Source organism: Lutjanus erythropterus, chromosome 13 (assembly GCF_056507025.1).
Source record: "Lutjanus erythropterus isolate fLutEry1 chromosome 13, fLutEry1.hap2, whole genome shotgun sequence".
In the NCBI taxonomy this organism is placed as follows: Eukaryota; Metazoa; Chordata; class Actinopteri; order Lutjaniformes; family Lutjanidae; genus Lutjanus; species Lutjanus erythropterus.
This window is the reverse complement of record NC_139329.1, coordinates 29,899,246-29,926,958: the sequence shown is the minus strand read 5'-3', so window position 1 is coordinate 29,926,958 and position 27,713 is coordinate 29,899,246. Positions and strand designations below refer to the sequence as shown.

General features: G+C 40.1%; 1 protein-coding gene across 3 annotated transcripts in view; it reads left to right on the top strand.

The window, feature by feature from the left end:
- The window catches only part of shisal1b (shisa like 1b), a 72,751-nt gene that overhangs the window by 19,146 nt on the left and 25,892 nt on the right, over window positions 1–27,713 (top strand). For 2 of the 3 annotated variants that reach the window (XM_084734016.1, XM_084734018.1), the window contains exons 2-4: window positions 7,722–7,938; window positions 13,885–14,098; window positions 20,483–20,788. In XM_084734016.1, the coding sequence (XP_084590142.1) occupies window positions 7,872–7,938; window positions 13,885–14,098; window positions 20,483–20,788 (587 nt within the window). In that variant the 5' untranslated portion in view covers window positions 7,722–7,871. Of the gene's footprint in view, window positions 1–7,721; window positions 7,939–13,884; window positions 14,099–20,482; window positions 20,793–27,713 lie in introns of those variants that run through there. The other variant, XM_084734017.1, reaches the window with a different exon arrangement.

The following is a 27,713-nucleotide window of genomic DNA, read 5'->3' as shown; positions in this document are numbered from 1 at the left end:
TTGGACAAACTGGCAACCTGTCAGGCATGTAGGAGTGCACTGATCCAATCCACTGGATCGGCATTAGGGCCAATACAAACCTCAGTGTGTAGACTGGGTCTTGGACAGACATGACCAATCCACTTTAGATACAATTTCTTGGTCAGTGTCATCATAAAATCTTATATTTCAGATATAAATTAGAACAAAAGAGCTTAATATTTATAGATGCCATTTAAAATAGTTTTTTTTATGTTGCAAAGAAAATGATTGGTGGTGACCCCTCTGAAGGCATTTACAGCCATGCAAGACTGTCTTAACATGGACTTGGACACGGACACGGACACCTGGTATCCAAAATGCAACCTGTATTTGGAGATGTTATCGAGATGGATCTGCCTGACCATATCTAGAGGTAGTCTGACTTGCAGTGTGTTCGGATCTTAGGTAGGCGTAAATGCAATCTGTGCAATGTGCTGGCATCTGCACACAACATGACACTGGTTTTGCTAACGTAAAATGTAGGTCGTTACTCAAATTTAAAGAGCAAGCAAGTGACAAGACTGAGGGGGGCACTCTTAATTATTGAATTTGTTTATTCTGTTCATTGAAAGTGTCAAAAGATGCATTATTCAACAGAACTGCATGAAAAATGAAAGCCACACTGGTGGGAAATGAATGATATACAGTAATCAATAACATCTGTGCAGCTGATCTGTTGTTAACAAGGCATAATTTGTCTATTCATGCTGCTACTGCAACACATGAGTAGTGCCAGTATTTTTTATACAAAGAAAGAAAAGGAACAACTTGATGTTCTACATTGTACGACATTTTAAATGTACAAAAGGAGAAAAATACTTAAGAATTTGTCATAGACAGGGTTTAACAAAGTCTCTAAAGTTTTCCCCAACTCAACACCTCACAAAATTCAATGATTTTTAAGGGAGTCTGGGGCTGATTTGCCACCACCTTTGCTCTGGAGCACAGAGATCTCATCTCATTGAGGATAACAAGAATGCACTAAAAATACCAGGTGTAAACTCAAAAGGCAAGGGCTCAACAGGCTTGCCAGCTTCCCTGGGGTAAGTAAAATGTCTTGTCAGGCAGGTAAATCTGCCAACCAGAAAAAAAAATAATTGTTAAAATATTTGGATAATTGATTAGCCTAATTGTTAAAGCAATATTTCATGCAAAATGCCTGTTTCCTATCTGTCAAATATGGGGAAGTCCCACTTTTCTATGTTTATTATGATGCTAAAACGAAATATCTTTGGGTTTTGGACTGACTATACATGACATTTAAAGACATCACCTTGGACTTTGATAAACTGGGATTAACATTTTTCACTATTTTCTAACATTTTATTGATGTTGCAGCTCCAGATTAAACATAACTATTAACTTAGGTGTTTGTTTTACCTGTTAGGGATTATCAAATTACAACAATGTGTACAGGGGCAAGTAAAAATTGACTTTGGGCAAGTTGATTTCCCATCAAAAGCCATGTGTAAGTGGGGCGTTGATCTTGTGATATCCACAACTCCACCCTGCAGTACACCTGCATATTCCCGAACCACCCACTTCACTGCCACTCTGTATTCACTGACAATTGTAGTGCACATATTTCAGTCCTCTGTGCCACTGATTATCATTAGATCACGGCTCCAAGTCTCCCAACATGGGCTCATACTCTAATGCATCGCTGAAGGGCTTCTGAGTGACGCTCTAATGTCATCAAAAGTGAATGAAACCCAATTTATTATGATGACAGTCAAAGGGAGCATCAATTAGGCACAGGGCTCGTTACAGCAGAATACTGATCAGTATTTGGATGCGAGCCCATCAGCAGATCCAGATACGAGATGCAGTCACTTAGCCGGCGTGCACTCATCGCCTGTGTGAAGTGGGAGTCTCATCTCTAAACTGCACTTCACTCACGAACTCATATGTTTTAGGGTGATTGATAATGCACATTAACATGGATCCTGGGCCAGCCTAGCAACAGAGAGTGTATTTGTGTGTTCTGAGGAAAACTCAAACCTAATAACGAGGCTCAGAGGGTGCATAAATATCCAACTTCTATCATCCATTGGAAAAAAAAAAGGTTACTCAAAATGACAGGCCTAAAAATAAAGTTAAGCTGTAGAGTGGGAGAATCGTAATGTCGAGTTCATGCCTTAACAAACTTGAAAGCCTCTCGGATAAAAGACATGGCAGCCCAAAATAAATAAATAATGATTTTTAGAAAGCATAATAACGTGTCACAGACTTTGAAGTTAATGTTTGAACAAAAATAAGACTTGGTCGAGAATGTTCATGAGATGAGGCCCGGCGTATCGCTGTGTGTAATCTCCAAATAGCCCACAGTCTTCCACTGCACTTTTCCTCATCAAACCTCTGACAGATTTGGGTCTCCTGCTGCGTTGTGATGAAAAGTGTGCCGTTATATTCACAGTGGTTGCTGCAGTAATTGGTCACTTAATATCTCCTTCTTCTCTCAGGCAACAACAGTAAGTAAGGTGTAGACAAATAAACAAGCTCTGTGTGCTTTTGGGTACCCCAGGAGTCTGTTAATTTTTTAGATATTTCCTCTCATAACAGCCTTTGCATTTACTCAGAGAGTGGTAACACCGGGTTGTCACGCTCTTTATGTATATTTTAGTTTGATCTCAGACATAAACAGCAAGGAGCTAGACCCTCCATCTGTGTTGCATGCCTGCTCAGCTGGGCGGTACTGTATGTTCTATTTTCAGTCCCGGGGAGCTATGTACTGTGTACTATCTTGTGTATGCTTGTCTACGTGTACGCCTGTGTATTTACAGTACATGTTATGCTTCACTACCATCAGGCTCATTACACAAACCCTTCACATACACTTCTTTGCAAACAAGCCTGGCGCTGTGATGAAGTGAACCTTGCCCTTTTGTTGCCTGTACAGCGCAGGAAGTAAGGTGACAATGATGTGAATGAGAGCAGAAATAATGTATATAAAACCCTTTTAAGAGGCCGCAGCGGCAGGAAGGAAGAGGAGTCGGTTTGTAGGGGGATTTGAGAGGATGGGAATCCCTCGATGTACTGCACATGTTGTCATCTGGCAGCATACTGAAGCTCTCACCAGGAGTAAATAGAGTGGCATTTTATATGTTTTTTTCCAATCTAACAAGCCTCCTGGGACCTCAGCTGCCTGGCTTTTTGAAGAGGGAACAGCTTGTTGGATCTAAAATGCTTTGAAGGACTCTGACAGAAACAGCCTGGTGGGCTCCACGTACATATTTTGGCCATGCGGTCCATAGTAAAAGCTTTGTATACTGGTTTGGTCATGTGTAACCAAACATTGCAACAAGTAGGAGTTGGAACAGGTAGAACAGTAACTGGCAGGAACTGGGATTCTCCAAGGTGTTTACACAACTTAACCCTCCTCCAATACATTGGTATATCCGTGGAGGCTCAATTAAACAGGCACATATTTTTCCAGTAATGCTCGATTTCACATCCATGTGGCTATATACCATATTTATAAACAGCTGGAGGCTGCATCTGAGCCAGGGTAAAGACAAATATGCATCAGGACACAGCCACACATGCACAAATAATGACCATCGCCTGATCTTGTCATGCTGAGTGTTGACAGTGCAGGACGTGATGTAGTCCATTCGAGTGGTTGTGGTTGCTGCACATGAGAGAGAGGGTTTTGTGATGGGAAAATGTGTACTGAAGTGCAGAGAAATATTATGGCACTGGTGAGGAGGAGAAGGAGAGAGGCTGTAGTGGACAGGAGGAGGTTTTTGGTCTGTCCAGTCCTTTTAGCAAGGAAAGACCCCCATCTCGGCCAATGACAGTCAAGTGGGATCAACCACAAACAATGCTTTGTTATTGGTTGAGGCTACAATTTTGTTGGTCAAGTGGACCAAAGTTGAACTCTACATGAGATGAAGATACAGGTTTGCTGAAAGCAAAATGGTCCTTTTGGTTTTAAGTGGATGTGTTTCTTGACACGACTACAGACAGAGGCAGACTAGAGGCAGTTCACAGATCACAATGGTCTTTCTACAGTGTGTCTTGACCTGACAGATGCTTGTTAGAGGGCTGCAATTCAATTCTGTAGCTGACTGATGTATTAAATGTAGCTATTGAAGTGAAAGTGTTTAAATGGTAGTATTAAAGTATAATACATGCATTTCGTGTCACATTTATCGGAGACAGGCTGCTCTTTGAGAACCCCTGGTGTACAGGTATTATTCTCAGGCCTATTCAGATCGACCTGTGTGTCTTATTTCAGATTGGATATCTTTTTATGGTTTAGTCAGGTTTCAGTGCATTTTAGATAAGATCCTCAATTTTGGACCAGTGAAGAGATCTGCATCACCAAACTTTTGCGTCCTTCTGAAACTGTCAAACCACCAGTCATACGTGACTTCTGCATTGATTAGCCAGGTGTGCCAGCTGTGGTCTTCACGTCCGACCTGAAGTACGTTGACCAGCTCTTTACACTTTCAGATACTCCATAAGGTCACTTATAGGCAGTTGTGGCATAAAGGGTTAGAGAAATGAGATTGCGGTTCAATCCGGTTGAATCTGCTCAGCAAGCAGGGTAAATCTGGGTGAGGAAAGTGAGAGACAGAACTTGAACTTGTCCCTCATTACCACCACCGAGGTGTCCTTCAGAAAGGCCCTTAACCCCAGCCAATCAAGTGGAGCGGCTCAGTGGCTGGCAGATCAGTCTGTGGTTCTACTGGGCAGCTTCCAGGTGTGAATTAGAGTCACGGTTTGAATTTGATCAGGGTGTTTCTGCAAAAGAGAGGCCTCCTCTCAGTGAACCTTCCCTGAATAAATAAAAGGTAAAATAAAATAAAAACGTCTGAGCAACAGTCCAAACGTGACACACTTTCATGTCACTACAATGTGAGAACAAAACTCCCCCCTGAATTTTTCTACAGTTGAGAACCAGGAGCTATCAAATGTGTCTTTTTTCAAGCAAAAATACCAGTTAATCGATTATCAAAATAGTTGCAGATTCATTTTCAATTTTCTGTCAATTAACTGACTAATAGTTGCAGAAATCTGGATCAAATTCTGAACAACAATCAAGCTAACACTTCTCATACCTCAGAGGTGGTATTGAACACTCACTGGTAAATGTGGCTTCCCCGGGTGCGAGCAGTAAACTTAATTCCTTTTTTTATTAGGTAGCATATTTGCTAGTCTTTTTATCATCTCCTCCTCACTATGACAAACACATTATCACCTCAGCTTCAAACATAGCTGCTCTATAAAAGTATGCGTGACTTTTCAGACCTGACAAATGACATATTGTGTGAAGATTTTTTTTAGAAAGTATATGGCAAGCTATGGCTCTTCACTCTTGCCCTCAACCTTCTGTCTTTTTGACACCACTTTGTTTTAAGTGAACACACAAACAGTAGATGGTGATGATACATCATTAAACTGGATGTGATCCACCACCGCCTTTTTTTTTTTTCCAAAGAAAACATCAATGGCCCTCTATACGCCCTTGTTGCTCTTATATGTGGTTTCTATCCAGCTGTCAGCTGCTGTCAGCTTCTCAATTATTTAAGACCTGAGTTTTGTAATATTTTCCTTGCAGCTTCTACAGAGAGGATGTGTGACTTTCTTTGCACAAACTTGCCGCTCTTGAAGCCCTCTTTAGTCATACGGGGTCATTTTCAAAGGTAGATTCTGATACTTTAGTTGAGGGAGTCGATTTTATGGTTTTGAGGATCATATTTAACTTGTGCAGGCAGGTAGCTTTGGTGTCTTCCAATACACCCTTAAATTTAGACATTATTGTCCATGTTTTTATGATTCCTCTGTCATATATGGTTGACACTTAAAAGTCAGATTCACCTCTCATTAACTTTGTCAATAAACCATTTGCATTTGGTGGTGGTTTTACAGAGTTTGCAATAAATTACCATAAAAATCACCTTAACTAATTTATGGATAGGGACCGTTTATGTACAATTTCCTCTGGAATACATTTGCCAAAGAACGGAAACAAGCGTAGCTAAGCAAAATGTGCAGCCAACCCATTAATCTTACTTAGCATCAGTGGACAGTTGGTTGTGATGCCGCTTTGAATAGTATCTGTACAGTGATACTCGGGCGGAAGAGGAAGAGTTCACAAACTCCCACGATGCATCATTTACAAGCAAACCGCTCTTCAGCAGTTCTGTAATCAAATCTCTGTGCCCTGACTGTGCTGAAAGAGCAAGATCCGTGTAATTCATTAAATATTTGGTAAAAACAACACTTTTTTTTTCAAGACTACCACACTTTAACTGCAGTTGTAACATTTTTCTTTACTATCAAGCATAGTTATATAATTGAATAACTACTGGCAATTAGACCTCAGTTCTCAACAGGATAAACTGATGAACTGGGATGCCACTTCCCGCTAAGATTTGCATGTGGGTCCCCCTCACCCCAAGCCTAAAAAGCTCCTCCTCCCAGTGTTTCAAAGCTCCTGTGGAAAGTCATGTTTCCACCCAGAGTACCTGGAATTGTTTGTCCCAGGAACTGCTTTTCAAGTACTTATGTGCATTTCCACCGCAGTCTAAAGACCCATGGGGATGAGGCAAAGTAGTCCAAAGCATTATAATGTCACTTATGACTCAATTTAGACTGTGGTCCCTGTGGTGGAAATGTTTTGAGTTCCTTCTTAAGTTCCTAGTCCTTGGAGAAAGTTCCTGCAGTGGAAACATTACTATATAGAGGCACAAACACCAACAATCATGGTGGTCTGAGCTCCCAGTCCTGGCTGGCAGAATCAGCTAATAGGACCACTACTAGCTGCATGGCTAACTGAGCTAACAAGCTAACGGCAGCTACTGTTAGCAGCTAGCTGTGGTGATTTGCTTCCCCCTGTTTGATTGGAGTATGAATTTGGCAGGTGGCCAAAATCTTGTGATTCTAACATATTGCTCCTTTAATCTTTTGCTGATATAATGTATCAGAAAGCATTAGGCTGCATGTTCTCACAGGGAAGTGTAGTCACAAGCCCAAATTAGTGCATAATTAGGGTGCCACTAACCGCAACACTTTATTTTATGGGTGTGGTTTTTTGTAATAAAGAGTATAACATTTCTTGGAAATTAAACAATATTTAATGAAACTTCTATTAAGGTTTTACATGACTTACATGGTTAATCATTTATTTATAATGGAAAACTTTATTCCATGTGTTGACTTCTTTGCTGGTTTCAACACATTTCCCATTTTTGCAAATTCAGATGACCTGCTATGGACTATCAGTTTTTCTTTTGTCCCTGCACTTAATTTCAAATTACATTATTCTGAAAATTATGAACCCATAAATTAAAGCACTACTCAACTGTTATTTTTCTTTCCAATTAATCTTCTGACTATTTTCTCATTTAATTAAGTAATTGTTAAGTCTAGGTCTGGAATACATAGATATGTTCCAAGCTTTGGAAAAGACTGTGTCAAGGGCATTTCTCCTGTCAAAAGCAGAAAAACTGTTATCATCATGGGGATTTCTGCAGGAATGGAACAATTTTGAGCCCCAGTGTCGCCAGACTGCCAGTTTCAATTAATATTAATGTCCGAGCCATCCTATTATGTAAACCTAAAGACCGATTTCAGATGTCATCATGGGAGCTCGCCGCCAGACAAGCTGTCCACACAGTGGGGTGGCACTTCCAGAAATCCAAATCAAATATCTTAATCTTTCCACTCTCTGCTTGTCTTGTTCCCATCAGGAGTCCTGACTCCCGGCAGCAGCAGCCATGTGAGAAGAGCTGTCAACAAGCAGAGGATGCCAATGTCCAGCTAAAGCAAAGAAAGGCCCCCTTCCCTCCCTCCCTCCCTCCCTCCTGCTCCCTCCCTTCTTCCCACATGAGGACAAGAAGATGACTATCACCAGCCGGCAGTCCTTCAATGTCCTGACGGTCATCTTCCTCCTGCTGTCCACTGCAGGTCTGTAAAGTTTACTGTGTGCTTATCAGTGAGTCTGACTGTCTGACCCTCGAAAGTTCATATTTTTATAATAACAGGAGCCACCAGACACTCGTATAAGAGTTTCAGGGTGAGCTCATATTAGGCATGTTAGGAACAGTTTCTACAAACTTTGGATGCTCCAAAATGTGGGTCTCAGTCCTCTACTGAGTGTGCCACTAGTGCCATGAACTAAATACAGGAATCAACCGCAAAAGAAACAATTTTATGAATAGAAGCTGACATCTGACGGCCAAAAGTTAAGTCAGAGATACTTAACATCGAGGGACTGTTGCCAAAAAAAAAAGTGTACTCGCTTGGCAGGAAAAGCTCTGAACCTTACGGCGCTCTCTAAATGAGGCCATGCAGCATAAAACTGTGAAGAGAGCACATAATAACCCAAAAGGTACAAAGAGAAGAACCCTGCCAACACATATCTCTGAGATATGGAATAGGCTATACATAATGCACAAGGGAAAAGATGCCAACTCAAGTTTAAAAATGACAAAATAGGGCAAGAGGAGGATGAAGTGAGTGTTGGAGGGAGAAATCAGCACAAGAGCTAACAGGAGTGCGTAGTGGTTTGGAATAAACACTAAATGCATAATAATCAGCAGAGTGAGTGGGAATGATGTTAACAACTTTTTAAGTTGAATACATGGGTTTAATACCTAGATATCCACCATCTTTGATGTGCTTGAATCACTTTACCAACCCAAAATGTCAGAATTTGACATCCTGGGAATGAGACTCAGTTAATGAGTCTACCTTTAATTTCTGCTTTTTTATTATCTTGATAGAGAGCAGCATTTCCAACTTGGTGACTTTCTCGCTAGATTTACCAACTTTTAAGACCCTCTCAGGGACTTTATTTCACAGAGGGATTGAGCGAAAAAATGTTTTAAATGTTTTTTGGGGGCCTTTTATGCCTTTCTTTGATAAGACAGCTGAAGAGAGGACAGGAACAGGGTAGTGTCAGCAGGGGAATGACATGCAGGTAAGTGCAGTGTCTGGGACAGAGCACACTACCTGCTGCAGGAGTGGAGTTCAGTTGTAGTTAGTTTCTAGGATAAGGGTGACATGAAATAGAAAGTGAGAGGAAAGCTAAAAAAAAAACTCTCTAGATCTTTGGATTAGGATGTTCTAATAACTTGTAAATATGTAAATAGTTCATTTGATCCTCTCCCTTTTTAGATTTTTAAAAAACTTAAAATATGATGGATGATCTTTCAGTTGCTGCAACCGATGCAACCAATAAGGTTTATGCAAATAACTGTGTGAAGATGTCATCAAAATGCAAATAAGCGCCTCATTTGGCAACTTTTAGCAACTTTTGGAGCAAATGAAGAGTCGGCAGTACTGTACTGATTTTCCACAAATTTGCCACACAGAATTACTCAGAATTAAGGAAAATAAGGAAAATGAACATTATAGACTATAAAACAGAATCAATTGATTGTACAATAAAATGACTGTAGCCTCCAATCTTAAAAATGGTGATTAATTTTTTTAAACACGTAATATGTTTTCAACAATTTAGTTTTAACTTCTCTTTGAAACAGTTTGAATTAAACCGGCACATCATAGCCAAGTGATTGATATCACCTATTTAAAAGCACAACAGGAAGTTTTTAACTGGTTGTGAAACAGTCTCAGTTTAATACTGATGCCACTGTATGACCTACATAAGCAAACAATAACATCAGAGAGAAGATTGTTCCTATATAGTTATTTTTTATGCTTGCTATCGTGTCAGCATTCAGACCGGAAGAGCCTATATTTACATTTTCCCAGGCAAAGTTACAGTGAGCAGTACATTAGCCAGATGAAAAGAAGCAGGAGATTTTTTTTTTAGATAATTTGATTTTTGATGTTATAATTTGTGGCAGTGGAAATAATACCACTTTTGTCCACAGGGGCCACAAATCAACATAAGATGAAAGTTTCCTGTAACAGCTTTGATATTAATTGCTATTAAAGTTTCCCAAAGCTGAAAGTGATTTTTTCTTTTGCCATTTTTGCTTGATATGATTGATGCCAAATTGTTGTTTTTCTATTAATAAGATGGTGGCAGTATGATGCTCCTTTTCCTCACACTTTCATAACAAAATGAACCAAGAACATAGTTGGGACTGAGGCTCATACTCATGCCGTTCTTATATTTAAAAGGGACATTTCACCCCAAAATCAGTGCCAGGTTATATCGGTCAATGGATCAATAGCACTACAGGTAAAAGGAAAAAATGTTTTTTGATTGTGGGGTGTCCTGTCCCTTTAAATTAAGGGAATTAGAAATACAATTTACACCTTATGCAAACTCAAAATTAATGAGCCTGAATGAATGAAACACTATTACAGCAAACATTTTGTTCATGCTTCAGAAGAAAGACAGCAAACTGTGTGACTGTAGCCATAAATAAATAAATAACTATGACGTCTGAGCACTGACTGATGTTCAGATGTTGCCTGTTGTTGAGGCAGTGGGAAAGAGCCATGGCAGCTTTCAGACCGCAGGCTGTAAACGTACTGTAACGCAAGAGCCAAGCTGTTAACTGTATCCTAAATTTCAAGAGGTGTTAATGAAATTAAGCAGGTGGGTGTGTTTACAGCTGTGAGGTTTCCAGAGCCAGCTGTTGCTCATTTGAGGAGCCAGAGACTTCCCCTGAACTCTTCTTCTTCCAAACCTTTAAGTCTTGCATCGTTACAGGACTTTATGGTCCACTTCTAATGCTGAGGGCATCTGTTTCCTGAATGCTGGTTCATGCACCCACAACTGCTGACCCCTTCTTTACATTCAAGGATTTATGGGATATAAATAACATGAATTACTGCAGAATGCGGATACACAATATTGGATTTTTGCCGATACCTGATATGGCAATATTTTCAAACTTATTTTGACCGATTGCAGATGGCAGTACCAATATATGCACATATTTTTCTCTTCTGGATTCAGCAATTTTTTCTGCCTACTCTCACTGTGACGGTCCACTGGCAGATGCAGACATAAAATACAGTGCTTTTCAAAATAAAATGCAGTGCCTTTCAAAGTAAAGTACAATGCTTTTCAAAATAAATACAACGCTTTTCAAAGTAAGATGCAATGCTTTTCAATCTAAAATACTTTTTTATTCCAAAATGAAAGACAGTGCATCAGCTTACTGGCAGAAATATCTGGATTTGGAGCCAATAAGATATTTCATTTTAAAGCTTTTATGTAACTATAATGTGTTAAGACTATCATGCAGCCCTACTGCAGAACCATTTCACTGATCAACAACTTGTGCAGTCAATGCAAAGGTCAAATGAAGAGTTTTATAAACTATATAAACTGCTCTTGACTTCTAATCCTTCTGTGTCCTTCAGTACGGCTTCATTTTACTCCCTCTTATGCTAAAATCAGGGAAGATGGCTTGACACCCCAAGCTCATTATAACCTGAAAGAGCTCCCCTTCCTTTCAAATGCTGATCTGTCTCTGCCTGAGATTACTGAAAGACTTCTATCACCCCGCAGCATAAGTGGACCTTGAACCAAATCACAGCAACACCTTTACTGGCAACACTGCCAGATTTTTCAGCTCCAGTGATGAAAGGAAACACACAAGACAAAGACAAATCAGTTACAATGAAATGAATCTGGGCACACTTCACATGAAGTGGCACAGACTGCTGATTCTGTAATAAAGGAACCTCTTTGATTTCTTGTTTGCTTGATCATTCCCGAGATGACACACACAAAATAAGCCAGACTGATTTATCGTTCAGGACGGCTGATATCATCGTCCGACTTTAGCTTTTGGCTCAGAAAATCGTATCAGCATGTCTGCAAATCAGAAACACGCAATTGCAGTAAAGAAATGCCAAAGAAATATTTGTGGTAATTAGGAAATGGTTTCATCATTGCACAGTCTGTCCATCAGACACAGCAGGCAAGTTTATTTTTCAACTGTAAAATATTTCTACATATTGTCTCTACATATCTGGCTGCCAATGTTTTGAGGTATTTTAGGATCTTGAGGTGTTAAGTCTAATTTCTTGTTAGTTTTAGACACCGCGGGTTGTTGTATGGTGCTATTTAGGTTGTTTCCAGGATGAAATCCCTTTTTTTGCGATTTTATAATCACATTTCCAATGTCTAATTCTGATTTTTGGCATATTTTGTTATCTGTTCTATAATTATATGTATTATAACTTCAAAGAGGCTTTCCTCGTTAAAAGGTGTAATATGCAACATTTTCCAAAAAAATGTTTAGACTCATATAAACATAATCCCTCTTAATCATTAATCATGACCCACTAGAAGTGTGGTGCTGGTTGTACCTGCAGAGAAGCTCTGCAGTGCTTGGGATGCTTTACTAACCCAAAACATCAGTATTTGACATCCTGGGAATGACAAAGTTTGGTCTGAGTTTCATGAACTATTTGCATTTGCATTGCCCTTGTTTTATCATCTGTTTTACTCTAAATAGGACCATGATTTACTAAATGAACATCATGCAGTATTGAAGAAGTCTTGAAACTAGCAATGGAGATGATAAACTCATTAGGAAACTGTTTACCGAGGTCATAAATCAAGTGAGAAATAGTCATTTCCCCATAAGCCTTTATACAGTATGACTTCTTTTTGAATTTAGAGGCCATTATAAAGATTGCAGATTTAAAGCACTTCTGCACTGGCTTCAATTTTCAGACCAGGTAGCTCCATCCACTATTTGTGATATGGTCTCTGAACACATATTTTGGGCAGGTAGAAAGTATAAAGTTTCTTTTATACATTTTTTTTATATAATTCCTATGCTGTGCACTGGGACTGACTCCAGGCAAACATTAATCGTTAGTCTTATTATCAGTAATAGAAAGTGAAAGGATGCTAAAAGGCTGCTACTGATTAGTTATGAAGGTGTTGAACAAGTGTCCTGGTCCATCGTGATGTGAATTAAACATCATCAGCCCTGTAATTTGACACTCATTATATCTGGTTCATTTCTCTGACAGATTGGTAATTTATTATTATCAGACAGAGGCTCAGCTGCTGCTGAAGTAGATTCCTGAGATTTCATTTTCAAGCAAAAGTTTGTCTGCCAGCTTCTAGAACAAAAACAAACAGCAGCGATGCAGATTCATCATCTCCCTAAAGCTGCAGGGATGTGAACGCACAGCTACAGATGAATGCAAATAAGCTCGAGTACAATTTGTACCGTATATCTTTGCATTGCTCCGTAATAAACTCCCTGACTCTGTCATCCTGTATGACTCCATCTGCCAAGAAGAAGTAGGAGAAGTTTAAGGGTCACTTGAGCTTTGATGAACAGGTGAAGAGACTGGTGCAGACCTGCTCCTTTCATCTGAGTTCAGCTCATGTATTAATGTAACTTTTTATTCTGACATTAACTAAAAACACCATCTTGTTCTATAATCTGACATAAATAACCGGTCTGAGGACCATATTTGGTGCTTGCATCAAGAAACAGTGACCTAATAAATTAGTTGTACTCCTATGTATGTTTTTGGGTTGTTGTGTTCCTTCAAAAATAACTATAACAGAGCTTTTATCATCCAGGCCTGTACACTCCATGTAATGTCTCCTTTCATATTAATGTTTGTTTTCTGACCCTTGTCCTGCACCATTATTATTAAATGCACTCTCTCCACTCATGTCTTTTCTGAGGCTTCCAAAGGAAACTAAAAGCATCCAGTATTTTGTTTTGTAGTGTGGCTGCTGGAGGTTGAAAGGTGTTTCATTGAGTGCTGTTTTCCATCAATAATTCTAATAAGGGGTTGCCATTTTTCAGAGTAGAGAGACGAGCACGGACTCTGCCTCAGAGGTCTTGAGCCGAGTTTTTGTCTCCTGTGCTACTAAAATACTTCCTTCCTGATCATTTCTGAGTTAACTGCACATCTGAATTTTTGTCTTCCCCAAAACTGCAGCCCTCTCAGCTCACTACCGAGTGTGCGAACCCTACTCTGACCAAAAGGGGCGCTACCACTTCGGCTTTCACTGCCCACGCCTGTCAGACAACAAGACCTACATGTTCTGCTGCCACCACAACAACACCGCCTTCAAGTACTGCTGCAACGAGACTGAGTTCCAGATGGTCATGCAGGTCAACCTCACCACCATCTCAGACGGTTATGCACACAAGTGAGTAAAAAAAAAAAAAAATCACAGTATCATTTCAGCCTATTTGACCCCTTTGCACTTTGCATCTGCCCTTGCAAAAGCTTATAAAAAGGACATCACCAATAGCAAGGCTCTGTTTGTTTTGGAAGGTTTTCAGAATAATGATAGACCTGGGCCCTGTGCTGCAAAGCATGTTCAACATACCCAGGTTATCTTTTGGTTCACTAAACCTAACAAAAGACATCACACTAAGTGGTGGTTATCAAGTGGTTATCAACTTGATAAGTCAAGCCAGGGTCTCACAATCTAGACATGAGTGTGCTCACGTAAATGGGGCAGGGTTTGCAGCATTTGACCAATTACAAACATGGACAAGTCTACTGAATGCACAACTGCATATTTTACAAACAGAAGGCAAACTATAATAATAGACAAATATGATGAAGAAGTAAGCTATGATAACTATAATCCAGGCTGAAGGACAGCCAACAACAAAAGGGTGATAAGACTATCAAAGATTGCCATTAGGAGCTTACAAACACATTTTCTTTAGCTATTTTTCGCAAATTCCCCCTGCAGTGGCGGCTGCAGTCAGTCAGCTGATTTAAACAGGTCACATGACATCAACAGTATATTATATGATAGCCTAATTAGTGCAATAAACAGGTGAAAACACAGTGATACAAAAAAGAACAAGACATTTATTTATTGGGTGCAGAAGCTCCATGATATACTGTGAACTCTAGCCATGTGAGGTGAGTGCCAAAAGTTTGAAACGAGTTCTAATAATTAATGGGAAGCCAATGCAGAGAGGTTAAAATAGATAGATGATTGTAGCTGGTGTAAAGAACATTTATTAAGACAGAATTACAGTAACCCAACGGTGATGAGATAAATTCATGTGTTAGCATCTCTATTTAACTTCTTGACACAACAGACCAAAGTTTGGCCGTGTTTCATTGGTGAGAGACAAAGTGGCAGCCCCAGTACGTACCGTGTGCACCTCTCTGTCATGTCATTATGACCCGGAGAGCCTGCAGAGAGTGCATAACTCCGCCAAAGCTGCCCAATCTGAATTTGTTAATTTAACAGAAAATGCTGACGAATGTGAGCCTGGATCCGAATCAAAATGCACACAACGATGGACAGCTGGTCATGTTGATTTTGGAGAATAACTAAATCCATGGAATCCATAGGCCTACCGGGTCAGCGGACCCCTTCGTCAGACCTTCTGTTTTACTGACTGGAAAAAGACAGAACCCAGTCTGAAGTAGGGATGTTCCAATTACATTCTTTTCCTACCCGTCCTCATCAAAATCCTTTAACAAGGAGTATCACGGTTGAGTAAGTCCAGTGCATTTGTTTTTCCCTACATAATACATATGTTCACAACATACTAATACTACAGTATTAACTGTTCCCAGTCTCATAATGCAGCTTTACCTGCCAACTAGTGATGACCTCTTGCTTTTTTCACACCCTGTATGCAAATATTTAGACTTTTACAAGCATGAAATACACAGAATTTTAAGTGAGTCAGACTCATGACCACCAACTTATTTCCATTCATGTTCCAGTTGTGCCAGCTGTGAGCAAAATGTCATCAGATTTTGCAAAAATATGTCACACCTACAAAATGTTGCTGTCCCATTATAGGAAAACATAGGGCATAAGGCGGAAATGGACGAAACCTGTTCTGATTAAATTAACCTTGAAGTTAGCAATCTAGGGCAGCATAATAATTATTTCATTATCAGTTAATCTGGTGATTAGTTTTCCAATTAATTATTAGATGATTAAACATCATAAAATAGAGAAAAATGCCCATTACAACTTCCCAGAGCCCAACATCTTAAAACGTATTGATTATTTCCAAAAATATTCAGTTTGCAATCATAAATGATAAAGAAAAGCAGCAAATCCTGTTTGGCATTTTTGCTTAAAAAAATCTATCAATTATTAAAGCAGATATTGATAGCCACTAGTTATCTATTCAATTAGGATTAACTAGGACATTTACATATCGTTTCTGCTTCTTGGTTTAGAAGTAATGAGGCAAAATGTGAAATTCTTCATTAATGGCTACATCAAAGGTAATCAGTTCTTAAAAAAAAAAAAATCACAAAAACTCTAATCACTCTTTTAAAACAATTAAAATTACTTTATTGTCAAGATATGGTCATGTTAGACCTTAAACTCTGACTCTTCATCAGTGAGTCAAAGGGCTCGATGCTGAAAGGTGTTGGTGGTTGTTTTATGGACTTATGACCATGTCATAACAATCAAGGCATCTCAATTGTTTTAAAAGACACGTGTATCCTTCTTCAAAAAGCACCTCAAACGAACTCAGTGAGAGTCCAGGAAGCACTCCTACCAAACATGTTTGATCTGGGAACTTTCCACAAAATAGCACTGAAACCTTTGTTGTACTTTTTGAGATATCCTGCAAAACACAAACAAAAGTGATCAAAACAACCTCCTTGGCTTGGTGCGGGTAATTAGGTTAAAAAAAATGAAGCTAGAGTATTATGGGAACGGCTATGGTGGTGCAAACATTCAGGAATGACATTTCCCTCAGATCAGATGAAAACAGACGGTTAAAGTCTCGCATGCTTGCAAGCATTTCACTCCCTCGACAGTATCGCACTCGTTGACACCGTTTGCCTCTTACTCAGAGGGTTCGCTGACATTGATCCACCCCTACAGAGGCATTCAAAACCACCACAGAGAAGAGCAGATGCTGAAAGCAGTTGTTGTGTTGTGAGTGCAACGCCTCCGCATGAACACTCTCAAAGCAGGTGTTAAGTGCAGGCTATTCTATCAAGTATCACTGTGGTATGCTATTATAATACATGTATCTATGGATGGGTGGTAGTATTGTTGTTAGTAAACCACACTACACATGCAGAGGACACGCACAAACATCTGAAGACACACTTGTTTCATCACAGGATGAACAGATGTAAGCAGAGTGAAGGGTACAGAAAAATCTTGTTCTGCATGTTCAGAAATTAAGGTGCCAACTAGAACCATTAAGGGTTCTTTGGATTGTCCACAGAGGAGGACCTTTTTGTTTTATAAAGGTTCCTTTGGGAATCTTTCAGTGAGTTCTACCTAGAACTCAACATAAAGGGTTATATCTAGAAACATATGTGAAAAGTTCTACTCAGAACCCCCCTAACTCTGTGGCTCTCTATGGTTCCACAGAGAGCCCTCCTATGGTGTAATGGGTCAACAGAACCCTCACTGGATGTTCTATTCTAAGCCTCCCCACCTTCCAAGGGTTTTAACAAGAACCCACTCAGGAGAACCTTTTTGCATTCCACGGGTTTTATCTAAATACACTGAGAGGTTCTACAGAGAACCTTTTTATGTTCCAAGGGTTGTATCTAGAACCCACCCAGGGGGTTCTACCTAGAGCCATTTTTATTAAAAGGTACAAAAAAACACTGATGAACCCTTGATGAAAAGACTTCTTCGATTCTGGAAGATCTTTTTTCTATAAAAAAAAAAAAAAAAAAAAAAAAAAAGGTTCTTTGGATGAAAAGGGTCTTTAATGGAACCCTTAGTGTTACAAAGAACCCTTGACAACCCTTCAAAAAAGGGTTCTTGAGAAGCAAATGGTTCTGGGTAGAACCTCAGCCCCTCGGGATGAACCCTTTTGGAGCGCTCAGCAGGAGGTTTGGGTGACAAAGCCACAGCTCTTTGTACTAACGCCCTCCCAGCATGCCTCTGTCTCAGACGCTTCACACTGCCCTGCAGCGGGTCATGATATTTCATTTTGGTGTCAGATGGCCTGTTGGGCCGCTCTTTCATCCTGGCTCACTGGGCGATATGACAGCAGGTTTGATATTTACCACTGGCCAAGCGAGTTAAAGTGGCCATAATTCTGCTCTCGACTCACACTGCATGATGAAAATGGTATTATAGTGTGAGATTTACTGCAGTTGAAGGTAAAACTAAAGGCGTTCGTCCTCCGAGGGGTTCAGAGGAGCTGAAATGCTGCAGAATCTTATTAGATTCAGAGTGGACGAGTCATCTGAGAATAAAATTTTAAAAAAGCAGCAAGAAAAGCTGCACACACCTTTGACAGATAATCAATTTCATCTGCTTTCCTTCTCTGAGGAAACCATGTTAAATATTGAATAACATTTGTTTTAGCCATGTGGTCATGATCGATCCCTCCGAGGACTCTGCACATACTCTAGTTTGTTTAACCCCAGGTTAAAATACACATACTGTCCTACATAGAAAGACTGTTGGCCCTTCAAATTGCTTTAGTAGACACACAACTAAAATTACAGATAAGTGTCTCTAAATATGAGGTGAGGAAAGGTAAATGCCATTAAGGATACATTTAGATGCGAGTGTTGCAGTTGCATTCACCTGCCTTTGTGCTCATTTGAAAAACTCAGTTGTTCGTTTTAAAGCCATATATTCAGATAAATATCCCCGAGGCCACATCATTTTTTAGAAAGAAGAGGATTTTCTCTCATGAACTGAACTAGAAGCACTTGGACATCACTTTTTTAAAAAATGGCTTTAATCCATGCAGTCAAATAAATTGCAAACTATGCTGAAATTACATAAAAGATAAGTTTCCCTTCAAATAAATCATTTCCAAGTATTATCCTGTGTCATATTTGAAAGTGATTCAGCCCTATTAGGTGCTTCTATTATACAGAATGAAAAACTGAGAGACAATTTGTGTGATATTCTTCCACTGAATGTCCCCTTCAGGGCCATGGAAATGGGGACATCACACCCAGATATTTGGTAATAGGGCTGCAACTAGTGATTATTTTCATTGTTAATTAAGCTATTGATTATTTTCTTGATTAATCAATTTGTTGTTTGGTTCAGAGATTATCAGAAAATGGAGAAAAACAGTGATTGCTGTTACCCAAAGCCTAAGATGACGTCCTCAAATGTCTTGTTTTGGTCACAACCCAAAGATATTCAGTTTACTCACTGCATGGAACGTGGGATTTCTGTCAGCAAACAGCATTGTAAATTTCCGTGGAAGTTCAGGCTGAAAACTATGGGAATGTTTACGGGAATTAGCAGCCAGCGCGGAAAACTGCCAGGAAATGACGTTTTACAAGACTGAGAGGCTTGGCAGCTGAATGCCCCCCACCCCCCAGCCCCTGGGTGTCAGGGAGACTTTCACATGTAAAATGCTGTGAGCTACACAAATGTAAAGGATGGAAGATGGTGGAGGGATTTTGACTCACCACTGGTGCAGAGATTACACCTTTTCTAAAATGCACTAACTCCGAATTAAGGAAATCTTGAGTATAAATACAGTAGATCAGGCTTAATATAAATATAAACTCAAATTGTAGCTTGAATAGATTTGCCTTATGTAATTAAGTATGCTATGATGCATGGAGTCATGTGAGTACCATAAAAAAGAATAAATGAAGAAGGCAAGAAAAATTAAAAATTCTTTACTTTTTTGCTTATAATTCAGTGATTCCTTCTGTATATTTTCACTTTATGAAATGTCAATTATTTATTTGTGTCCTATATCTCTCTTTTTCCTTTTCCCTATTGGTTTTCCTTAAAGGGCCATGCTGTAAATCACATGGGTTTGTGCAAGCCTTCCTGCCCAGGCTGAGTAGTCAATTCCTCTATATATTTACAATTTTTAAAAAAATCTTTTAAAAGATTTTTTCTTTTTTTATGGCACTCCTATGACTCCATAAAGACAAATTACCTTGTTTGCTACTAGCAATAGGGGAGTAAAAAAACCCAGAAAATATTAATGGATGAAATCAGAGAATTTTGACTTTTATTTCTCTAAAACTTCTCTCAAACTGATTGATTAAACTGTTGACAACTAATCGATTGATTGTTGCAGCTCTATTTGGTATCCCTGCCTTGGCAAATACCGCTTCTCAAAGTTCTCAGGAAGCTATTTTGGCCCATTCACCTTGCTGTGCTTTACGGGCGTGGGCGGACTAAAAAGAAAGTTCAAATGTTCCCCACATAAATCCAGCTGGATCATGTAATACATGAGGAAAATTTATGAGAGGTGAAGACTAGGAGTACAGACTTTTGGAGGAGCCAATATGAGATGGATTAAAAGTCTTCTGTGCTAATGAAATTCTTTGTCCAATTTAAGAAGCAGCATTTAAAAAAAGCAGCGAATGGAACAGATGGAGGGTTTTTTAATATATTTATTATATTCAACTAGCTTTTATCAAGGGAGGATTTGATGAACGTCTTGGTCTTGCCACATGAACAGCAAACATTCACACCTGGCAGCTTTATGGTAGCTTTGGGGATTTAAGGGCCCAGCTTAAGGGTAACTGGATGGTAGCTCTGAGCATGTGAGGAGTGTTTATCATCATCTTTCCCAGATTACACTGTGCTAATGCCCCCAGTCTGTCTCTCCTGCAGTAATTATACAGCCCTGGTTGGTGTGTGGATCTACGGCTTCTTCGTCATGGTGCTGCTGGCGCTGGACTTTCTCTACTATTCAGCCATAAACTACGAGCTGTGCCGGGTCTACCTGGAGAAATGGGGTCTGGGGGGACGCTGGCTGAAGAAGGCTCGGAGCCAGTGGCACCAGTCCATGCCGGAGGAGAGCGAAGCCCAGGCTCAAGCCCAGCCCATGGTCCCCAGCAGCCACTACCAGCCCAGACACAGCCTCAGAGGGGAGAGCCACAGCCCCACGCTCCTGCCCTACAACACGTCCACCGCATGGTGAGTCGCTGTCTGTCGCATCACCGCTGCCAGCCTGCAGTTTGGCATGCATGTGTGCTGTAGAGCTGCAAAAATCAGCAAATTGTAAACTAGGATTTGCATCACAAAACTCCTGGTAACCACAGCTGGTGTCTTTATGGGAGAGTTGGCAGTGTGAAAATAATAATTCAACATCACAGACAGGTAGCTGAAAAAGACTGTTGGGTTTTTTTTGTTGTTGTAGATCAGTTCATTAGTAAAATATGCAATGTGAGAGATGTGAACAGAATTTTAATCTAAAATGTTAAAAAAAAATTAACTAACAGAATGTGAAAAGCTGATATATTTACTGAGGTTAGCATGCTAACCAGCTAGCCACTGCCTGTCCTTTCTAGTGCGCAATAGAAAGTTTCAGATGGGAGACGTACATGAGAGGCAAGTTTGCTGTTGCCGGTTGTTTCACCAAACTGCTGACCACCATCTATTATAGGTCGTACACTATGGAAATGTAGCTCATACAACCCCGCTTCAAAAAATAAGAATGATGATGAATATTTAGTGTTAGAAGTTATAAAGTTTCAGAACAAAAACAAAACATTTGTGTGTGTATCCTAGGGCCATAAAGACAGTTTCACAATAACGAGCACAGCGATTTCTGATGCACGCACAGCGAGCTGCAAGCTTCAATGCAAGTCTATCAAAATTAAAACACAACTCTTATTTGGTTCCTGTTCCTGATAGAGCACCAAGACAGAAATGTAGAAAAACTAAAAACCACCAAACTGACACTCATACAGTAGGATTTGTTACATAATTCTGTGCTGACTTTTAGAAAATATGATTTGTTCTACTCTGATAATCACATTACAGTGTAGAGACTTTTGTTGTTGTTTTTGTTTGGAAAACCAACGAGTGTAACAGATGCTTAGAGAGAAATTCAAGGATCCTTTTCAGAGATTCTTCATTTCTTTTTTTTTTTAAACAGTTTCTCTCTGTGTCTCATTTTCTCGTCTGTCTGTTTTCCTTTGTACTCAGTGTTTTGTTACGTAGAGAGCAACATGGCAGGGAAACTGCGTGTCTAGCAGGACAAATTAGAGCATTTCTAGCATACTTTTCCCAAGCCAACAGGGAGGAAGCTCAAATATCAGGCTCCCAGTTTACTTGAATTCCTTATTAAGAGTGCAGCACGCACACTAAGATACACACACACACACACGAATACGGCCTAGCAATGATATCACTAACTCTACCAGTTGCTATGATTGTTAAAAGAGCAAAGATTTCACTCATTTAAGTTTATGGTTTCAGTCTGAGTAATACAGATATTTTAAATATCAATATTTTAAGAAATCTCCCATTCCTCCCACCAAAGGATAATTTTCTGCAAAGCATCTGATCTGTATTTGTCTTTCATCTCAAAATAGCTGCACTCTGTCTCGACATCAACCTCTTTTTTGAAAAGGGAAAAAGAAAAAAATCTTGGTTGTAAGTCTGACCAGTTCATTAGGGAGCTGTCATTATTAATGAATAGAAAAGAACTGAATAATGTGAATGCTTCACGGCCCGCCAGGGGAACCTAACTCATATTTAACCCAAAGGAGTCACATTAGAAACCTTTTCATGGAGCCTCCATAGCAAAACACCATCTGCTGTCCTTTCAGTTTATCTTTTTATTACCTTTGAGAGCATTCACAGGAGTCTCAAGGTTTGTTGGGCTGCGTGTGACTGTTGTTAAAACATAGGAGATGATTTACGATGCCAGGAGTGATCTATAACACACAGCAGCCACAGGGAACTTTTCTTCTTTTGGCAGACATTGTTCAGGCTTTCATAATACAGCTGCACAATCACACAGCGCAGTGTGAAGAAACCTGGAGTTTTGCGCAGTCAATTTTTCATTCACTTCTCCGTCTCAGATTCTGTACACCCTGTCTGTCTGACCGGGGCTCACAGCCTCTTCCTAGAGGTAGACATCTCTCTCGGGTCATGATAATTTAATGTGGGCAGAGGTTTGACAAATGGCTTTCAGAAGCAGTGTGGACTGTGCGAGCCATAGATAGGAGCCGGGATGCTGCAGAGGGATCCTGGGGGCTGCTCTGCTGGTGGAAACATGGTTAACTAAGACTAGACACATCCATGGCGCCTCCTCATTAGACTTGAAGTCAGTTCGGTATGATAGGACTCATCAATCCTGGACGTACGAGGTTGACCTGTTCTGGCAGCTCTCCGGCTTGGAGCCAGAGGATGTCTATAAAAAGGTGTTTGAGACTGCAGCAAAATGCTCATTGATAAAGTGAGCCTAGAAAAGGGGAGCAGGCAAAGTTCATGGTAATTCACGCTGATGACTGATGGGAACTGCTTCAGGATGCGTAGCGATGTGAGATAATGTTGTGCAACATCATTTTCTATAAAAAGTCCAATCGCTTTTTAATAAACAGGACAGCATTTATAAAGCTAAGAATATTCCTAGATAATCAGTCACATTAGTAAAAAAAAGTGACAGATGCTGGGAGCTAAATTCAGCCACAAGCCATTTCTGGGGCAGGATTAGAATAGCCTGTTTGCAGTTTCACACAGTGGAACACTTCTCACAATCCAGATAATTCTTACACTTTTTGTTAAATGTGTTAAGCAACCACAATGACCGATTCTGAACGTATACCACACATGATGTTGCCCACACAGTGCGTCATCAAACGGCCTATGGTTTATTTGCGGGGGTACAGATCTTTATCCCCAGAGAGGACGCAGGGTAAATGGCTCAGAAAAACTGGGTTCACTCAGTTGAACATCTGTTGGCCAACTGTAAACAAACAGAGAGGGGGTCAAGTCCCACAACTGGCGCAGCAGCATCTAAAAACAACCCAGGAATCCAGCACAAATGCTTACCAGCACGGCACAGTGATCCTGACAGCAAGTCAAAGTATCAAATAATTTCTCCACATGCACAGATCTGTTTCTTCAGAGAAAGTGCAGCTTGGCGGTCAGAGAGTGGGAATACTGTTTACCATATCGCCACATGAGCAGGCTGGTATATACTGCTGGGGGTTCAGTGTGGGCGGCCTGGGAAATGTATTACTTTGTCTCTATGGATAACCTTTTATTAAAAATCTCCTATTCATGTATTCAGACCGGTGTGAACGCATAAAAGAAACTTAAGTGGTGCCATTTTTCACCAAATGATCTGCAAACCCAGGTGAGAGGAAAACAACAGGTCTGTCAGAGAAAAACAACAGGTCTGTCAAGCCAGATGTTATAGTTTATCTTCACACGATAGGTAGAATGCATTTTTTTTTTTATGGGCAGGGAAGTGACAGCAGACGGGAGTTTACTCGCAGGGTAATGTGGCATTTAATGGCAGCATCAACCCAGTCATTTGCGCTGTTTGAAGGTTAGTCTTTTTCTGTAATAGCATATAGAATGAGTACCAGAAACACCTTGTCCCTGCAGTCAGTGCTGCACAGGAGCCACAGAATAGTCCATAGTTATTGTGTGAAATACAGTTTTACCGGCACTGTTTTTTTTCTTGAAGTAACAATTCCCTAAATCTTGATGCAGAGTTGTAGTGAAAAGACAAGACAGATGCTGCTGTGTTTTACTGTGAAGTGCAATAAATGTGTCGACGCTTGTGAGCTAGTTCAGGCAGACAACTCGACCAATCACGCCAATCACATGCCTCACTCTCGATAGTACATACTGAACGCACCCTTCCAATCTGGTAGTCCATTTAAACTGTTAAACCTCCCATTTCCCCTTCTGCCTGCATGCATTGCTGCCCTGCACAGTGTCGCTGCCTGCTCTTTTAACCCCCCCACCACCCCAGCATCCACCTGTGGCTCCAACTCAGGGGTTTCAAGAATTTGCTCATCACTCCCCTTATATCTCTATGTTACTTAACCTGCGGGGAGTGATGAAGTCAGAACCTAGACGCCAAACTCAAGTCATGTTCTGCTTGTTCTGGATGGTCAGTGTTGATAGGCAATCAGTGTTTTTATTTGACATTTGTGACATTTTATTTAATGTATTGTTTTTAGATTTTATAGATATTTATATACAGCCTACAAAATGATCCAAGAAGTAGATTTATTGTCACAATAACCAATTAACTACCGACTACATAATGACAGCTTCACAGGACACACCTCTAACCAACCTGAGTCGGCCGAAACACCTGAACATCACATATTGCAATTGAGAGTTTTGCAAGTGAGCAGATGAGTTAAAATTGAGAGATGTATCAGTAGTTAAAGCATCAACCCTCTGCCCTTTTAAGTGGTAGTTTAAAAGTGGTATTTTTAAACATCTGAAAGAAAGAGACCAGGCTTCAATGATGTCAATGCCAGATCATTGTGTGTTGCATGAAAAATGATTTTAACAGTTAAAGGCATTTTGTTGCCTTATGACTGGGCCAGGTTAACTGTTCTCCTCCTGTTTACAGTCTTAAAGCTAAGCTAACTTGCTGCTGGTTCTAACTACATATTTACTATTCAGACATGAGAGTGGTATTGATCTTCTCTTCTAAAAAACCCCAAGCACACTTCTCAAAATGTTGAACTATTCCTCTAAATAACATCCTCTTTATAATTAACACATTTGAAACATTCGGGTACCATCATTGAAGGGTTACTTGAGCTCATCTGACAGGGCTGTGGTGGTACCTTAGACACAAACTACCAGGAACTGCTCCACTATCACTAAACTATCTGGTTTCCACAGGAAGAAAAAGACATTTTGGCCTCAGAAAGATGAACAGGGTTCTCATGTAACCCTTAAATGGCAATAAACTCAGCTGTTCCTGGAAGCTCCTTCTCTATTGCCATTAAGTACTCAGCAACATTAAAGTCCTGATTGGTTGTCCACTCGTGGCTATTAGGACATTAAAAGTTTGGCTTGGATCCCAGTTTGTGCCAACCCTCTTTGCCCAGTAGTCCACCTCTAGCAATTAGTAGCAGTGGGAAGAAGTGGCATCTTCTGGATATCTTGACACCAGAAGGAAAACTTAAAGCAGCTGGCAGTGAGAATCTCCTATATAATCACTTATTTTACATTCCTTTTGTAGTGTGCCCACGCTGACACTCCACCCTCTCAGAACTGCAGGAAATATCTGATCTGTTGCTGTCACTTGAGTCTGGCTTTACTGCATATTTTAAACTAATTTATTTTGTCTTTAGTCAGCGCTGATCAAAACGTAACGTGCAAAAACAGCCAGGCAATCAAGATAAAAAAAATATAAAAAAGTGAGCAGCTCCTTTGCTTGTGTTTGGTGGGAGAAATGAGATGTTGGGCAACATCAAATGGCACCACAGCACATCAAGGAGTATCTTGGTGATTCATAAATCACATGGCGCCGAGTTACAGCAGCACCTTGTGCCAGTAACCACCCACTCCCACAAGGTTGATAGTTTACTGGGGCCAGCTCATCCATGGATAGAGTGGACCATGCGAGGTGGCATCTGTCGCTGCATTCAGCATATACCTGACTCACCAGAGCTCGTAACACGGCCTCTTACAGCGAGACCGCAGTGACTCAGTGTTATCACCCAGTCTAGTACTGTAAATGGAGTCGCCGCCACTTGTTCAGTCTGGGTGTTCATCACTTTGGTCACAGGTAACTGCCTCCAACACCAACACTTAAACATGTGGTGCTCTGTCTGCAGAGGAAATGACACTCTGGAAGCTAAAACAGCATTTCACATCTTTTTTCTCTGACTGTGATCAAAGACTCGCTGTGTCTCCTGCATATTCACATCCATCTTTGAACTCACTGGTTGGTTTTCTGTGGGTAATAATAGAATTGTACATTATGAAATTATTCCTGGCCTGTCTGTCCACAGAGCGGCATGCCAAGACCTTGTCCAATTAAAGCAACACTCTCCATGTGGTGCGAGTTAATTAACATCATAGATGCTGCACAAAGGCAGCCAGGCACAGAGTTCTGCTGCAGGCTAAAGCCAAAGAGCAGGAGAACAGGTTTAGCTCTTTGGAAGTTTGCAGAATGACTTATGGCATTGCCACAAGCTGCGCTTTTATTTTTGTTTGTGATCTTTTAAAAGATCTGTTGACACACATTGTCTGTGTATTTTAGTCATTTTCTCAAGAGTGCATTCGAATAACCTTCAGGTCCTAAAAGCAACCTGTGCTAATGAGCACAAGCATCAGTTTTGCAGTGATAACAAATAATCCTGTCTGCACTAGAATGCAACATAAATCAACACGGTGAGGAGGTGGAGTCTTATTTTCCCATTGGAAAGTAGTTACATTATTTTGCGCAGTGGAATGGGTGCGGTGGATATGATTCATAGAGGTGGGATGGGCTGAAAGTTTTTACAAGAATTACAGACTTGTAAAATATTCCTTTAAATCTGATCGCTTTTTGAAAAGCTGTTTTATTAGTCTTTGTGTTTTCGGGCCTTGTGCTCATTTTCAAGCTAATACATTGTTATATAAAAATCAATGTGGACCATTAAGCACACACACAAAATGATATGAGATTCAGCCATGCAGCTAAAAGATGCCCGTGTTGTTCAGTAGGATCCAGGAGATTTTTTTCCCCCAAACAACTCATGTAGAATTTGATGATGCAGACGTGCAGGGGTTTTAAAATGGCAGTTTGGAAAGGACGAAGCAATGACAGACCTTTTATTTCTTAATTAATTTCAATCTGTTTGATCAATTTGTATGAGATCTATAAAAGATCTGTCTACGTATGTTATCTTAAAATGTTCGTTCTTCACTTGATTGGGTTTCAAAAGCTTTCAACCACATCTTGGAGCCTTTTAATCAGCGGATGAAGTATGCCAGCTGTCATGAATATGATTTAGCTGTTATCACGTGAGCTAAGTATGAGCATAAGAGATGGTCCTATAAAAGTGAGAGAATGGTCTATCATTCAAAGATAGAGGGTGCTTTTCATTACTTTTAAGTACTTGGGTCTCCTCCTTGCATC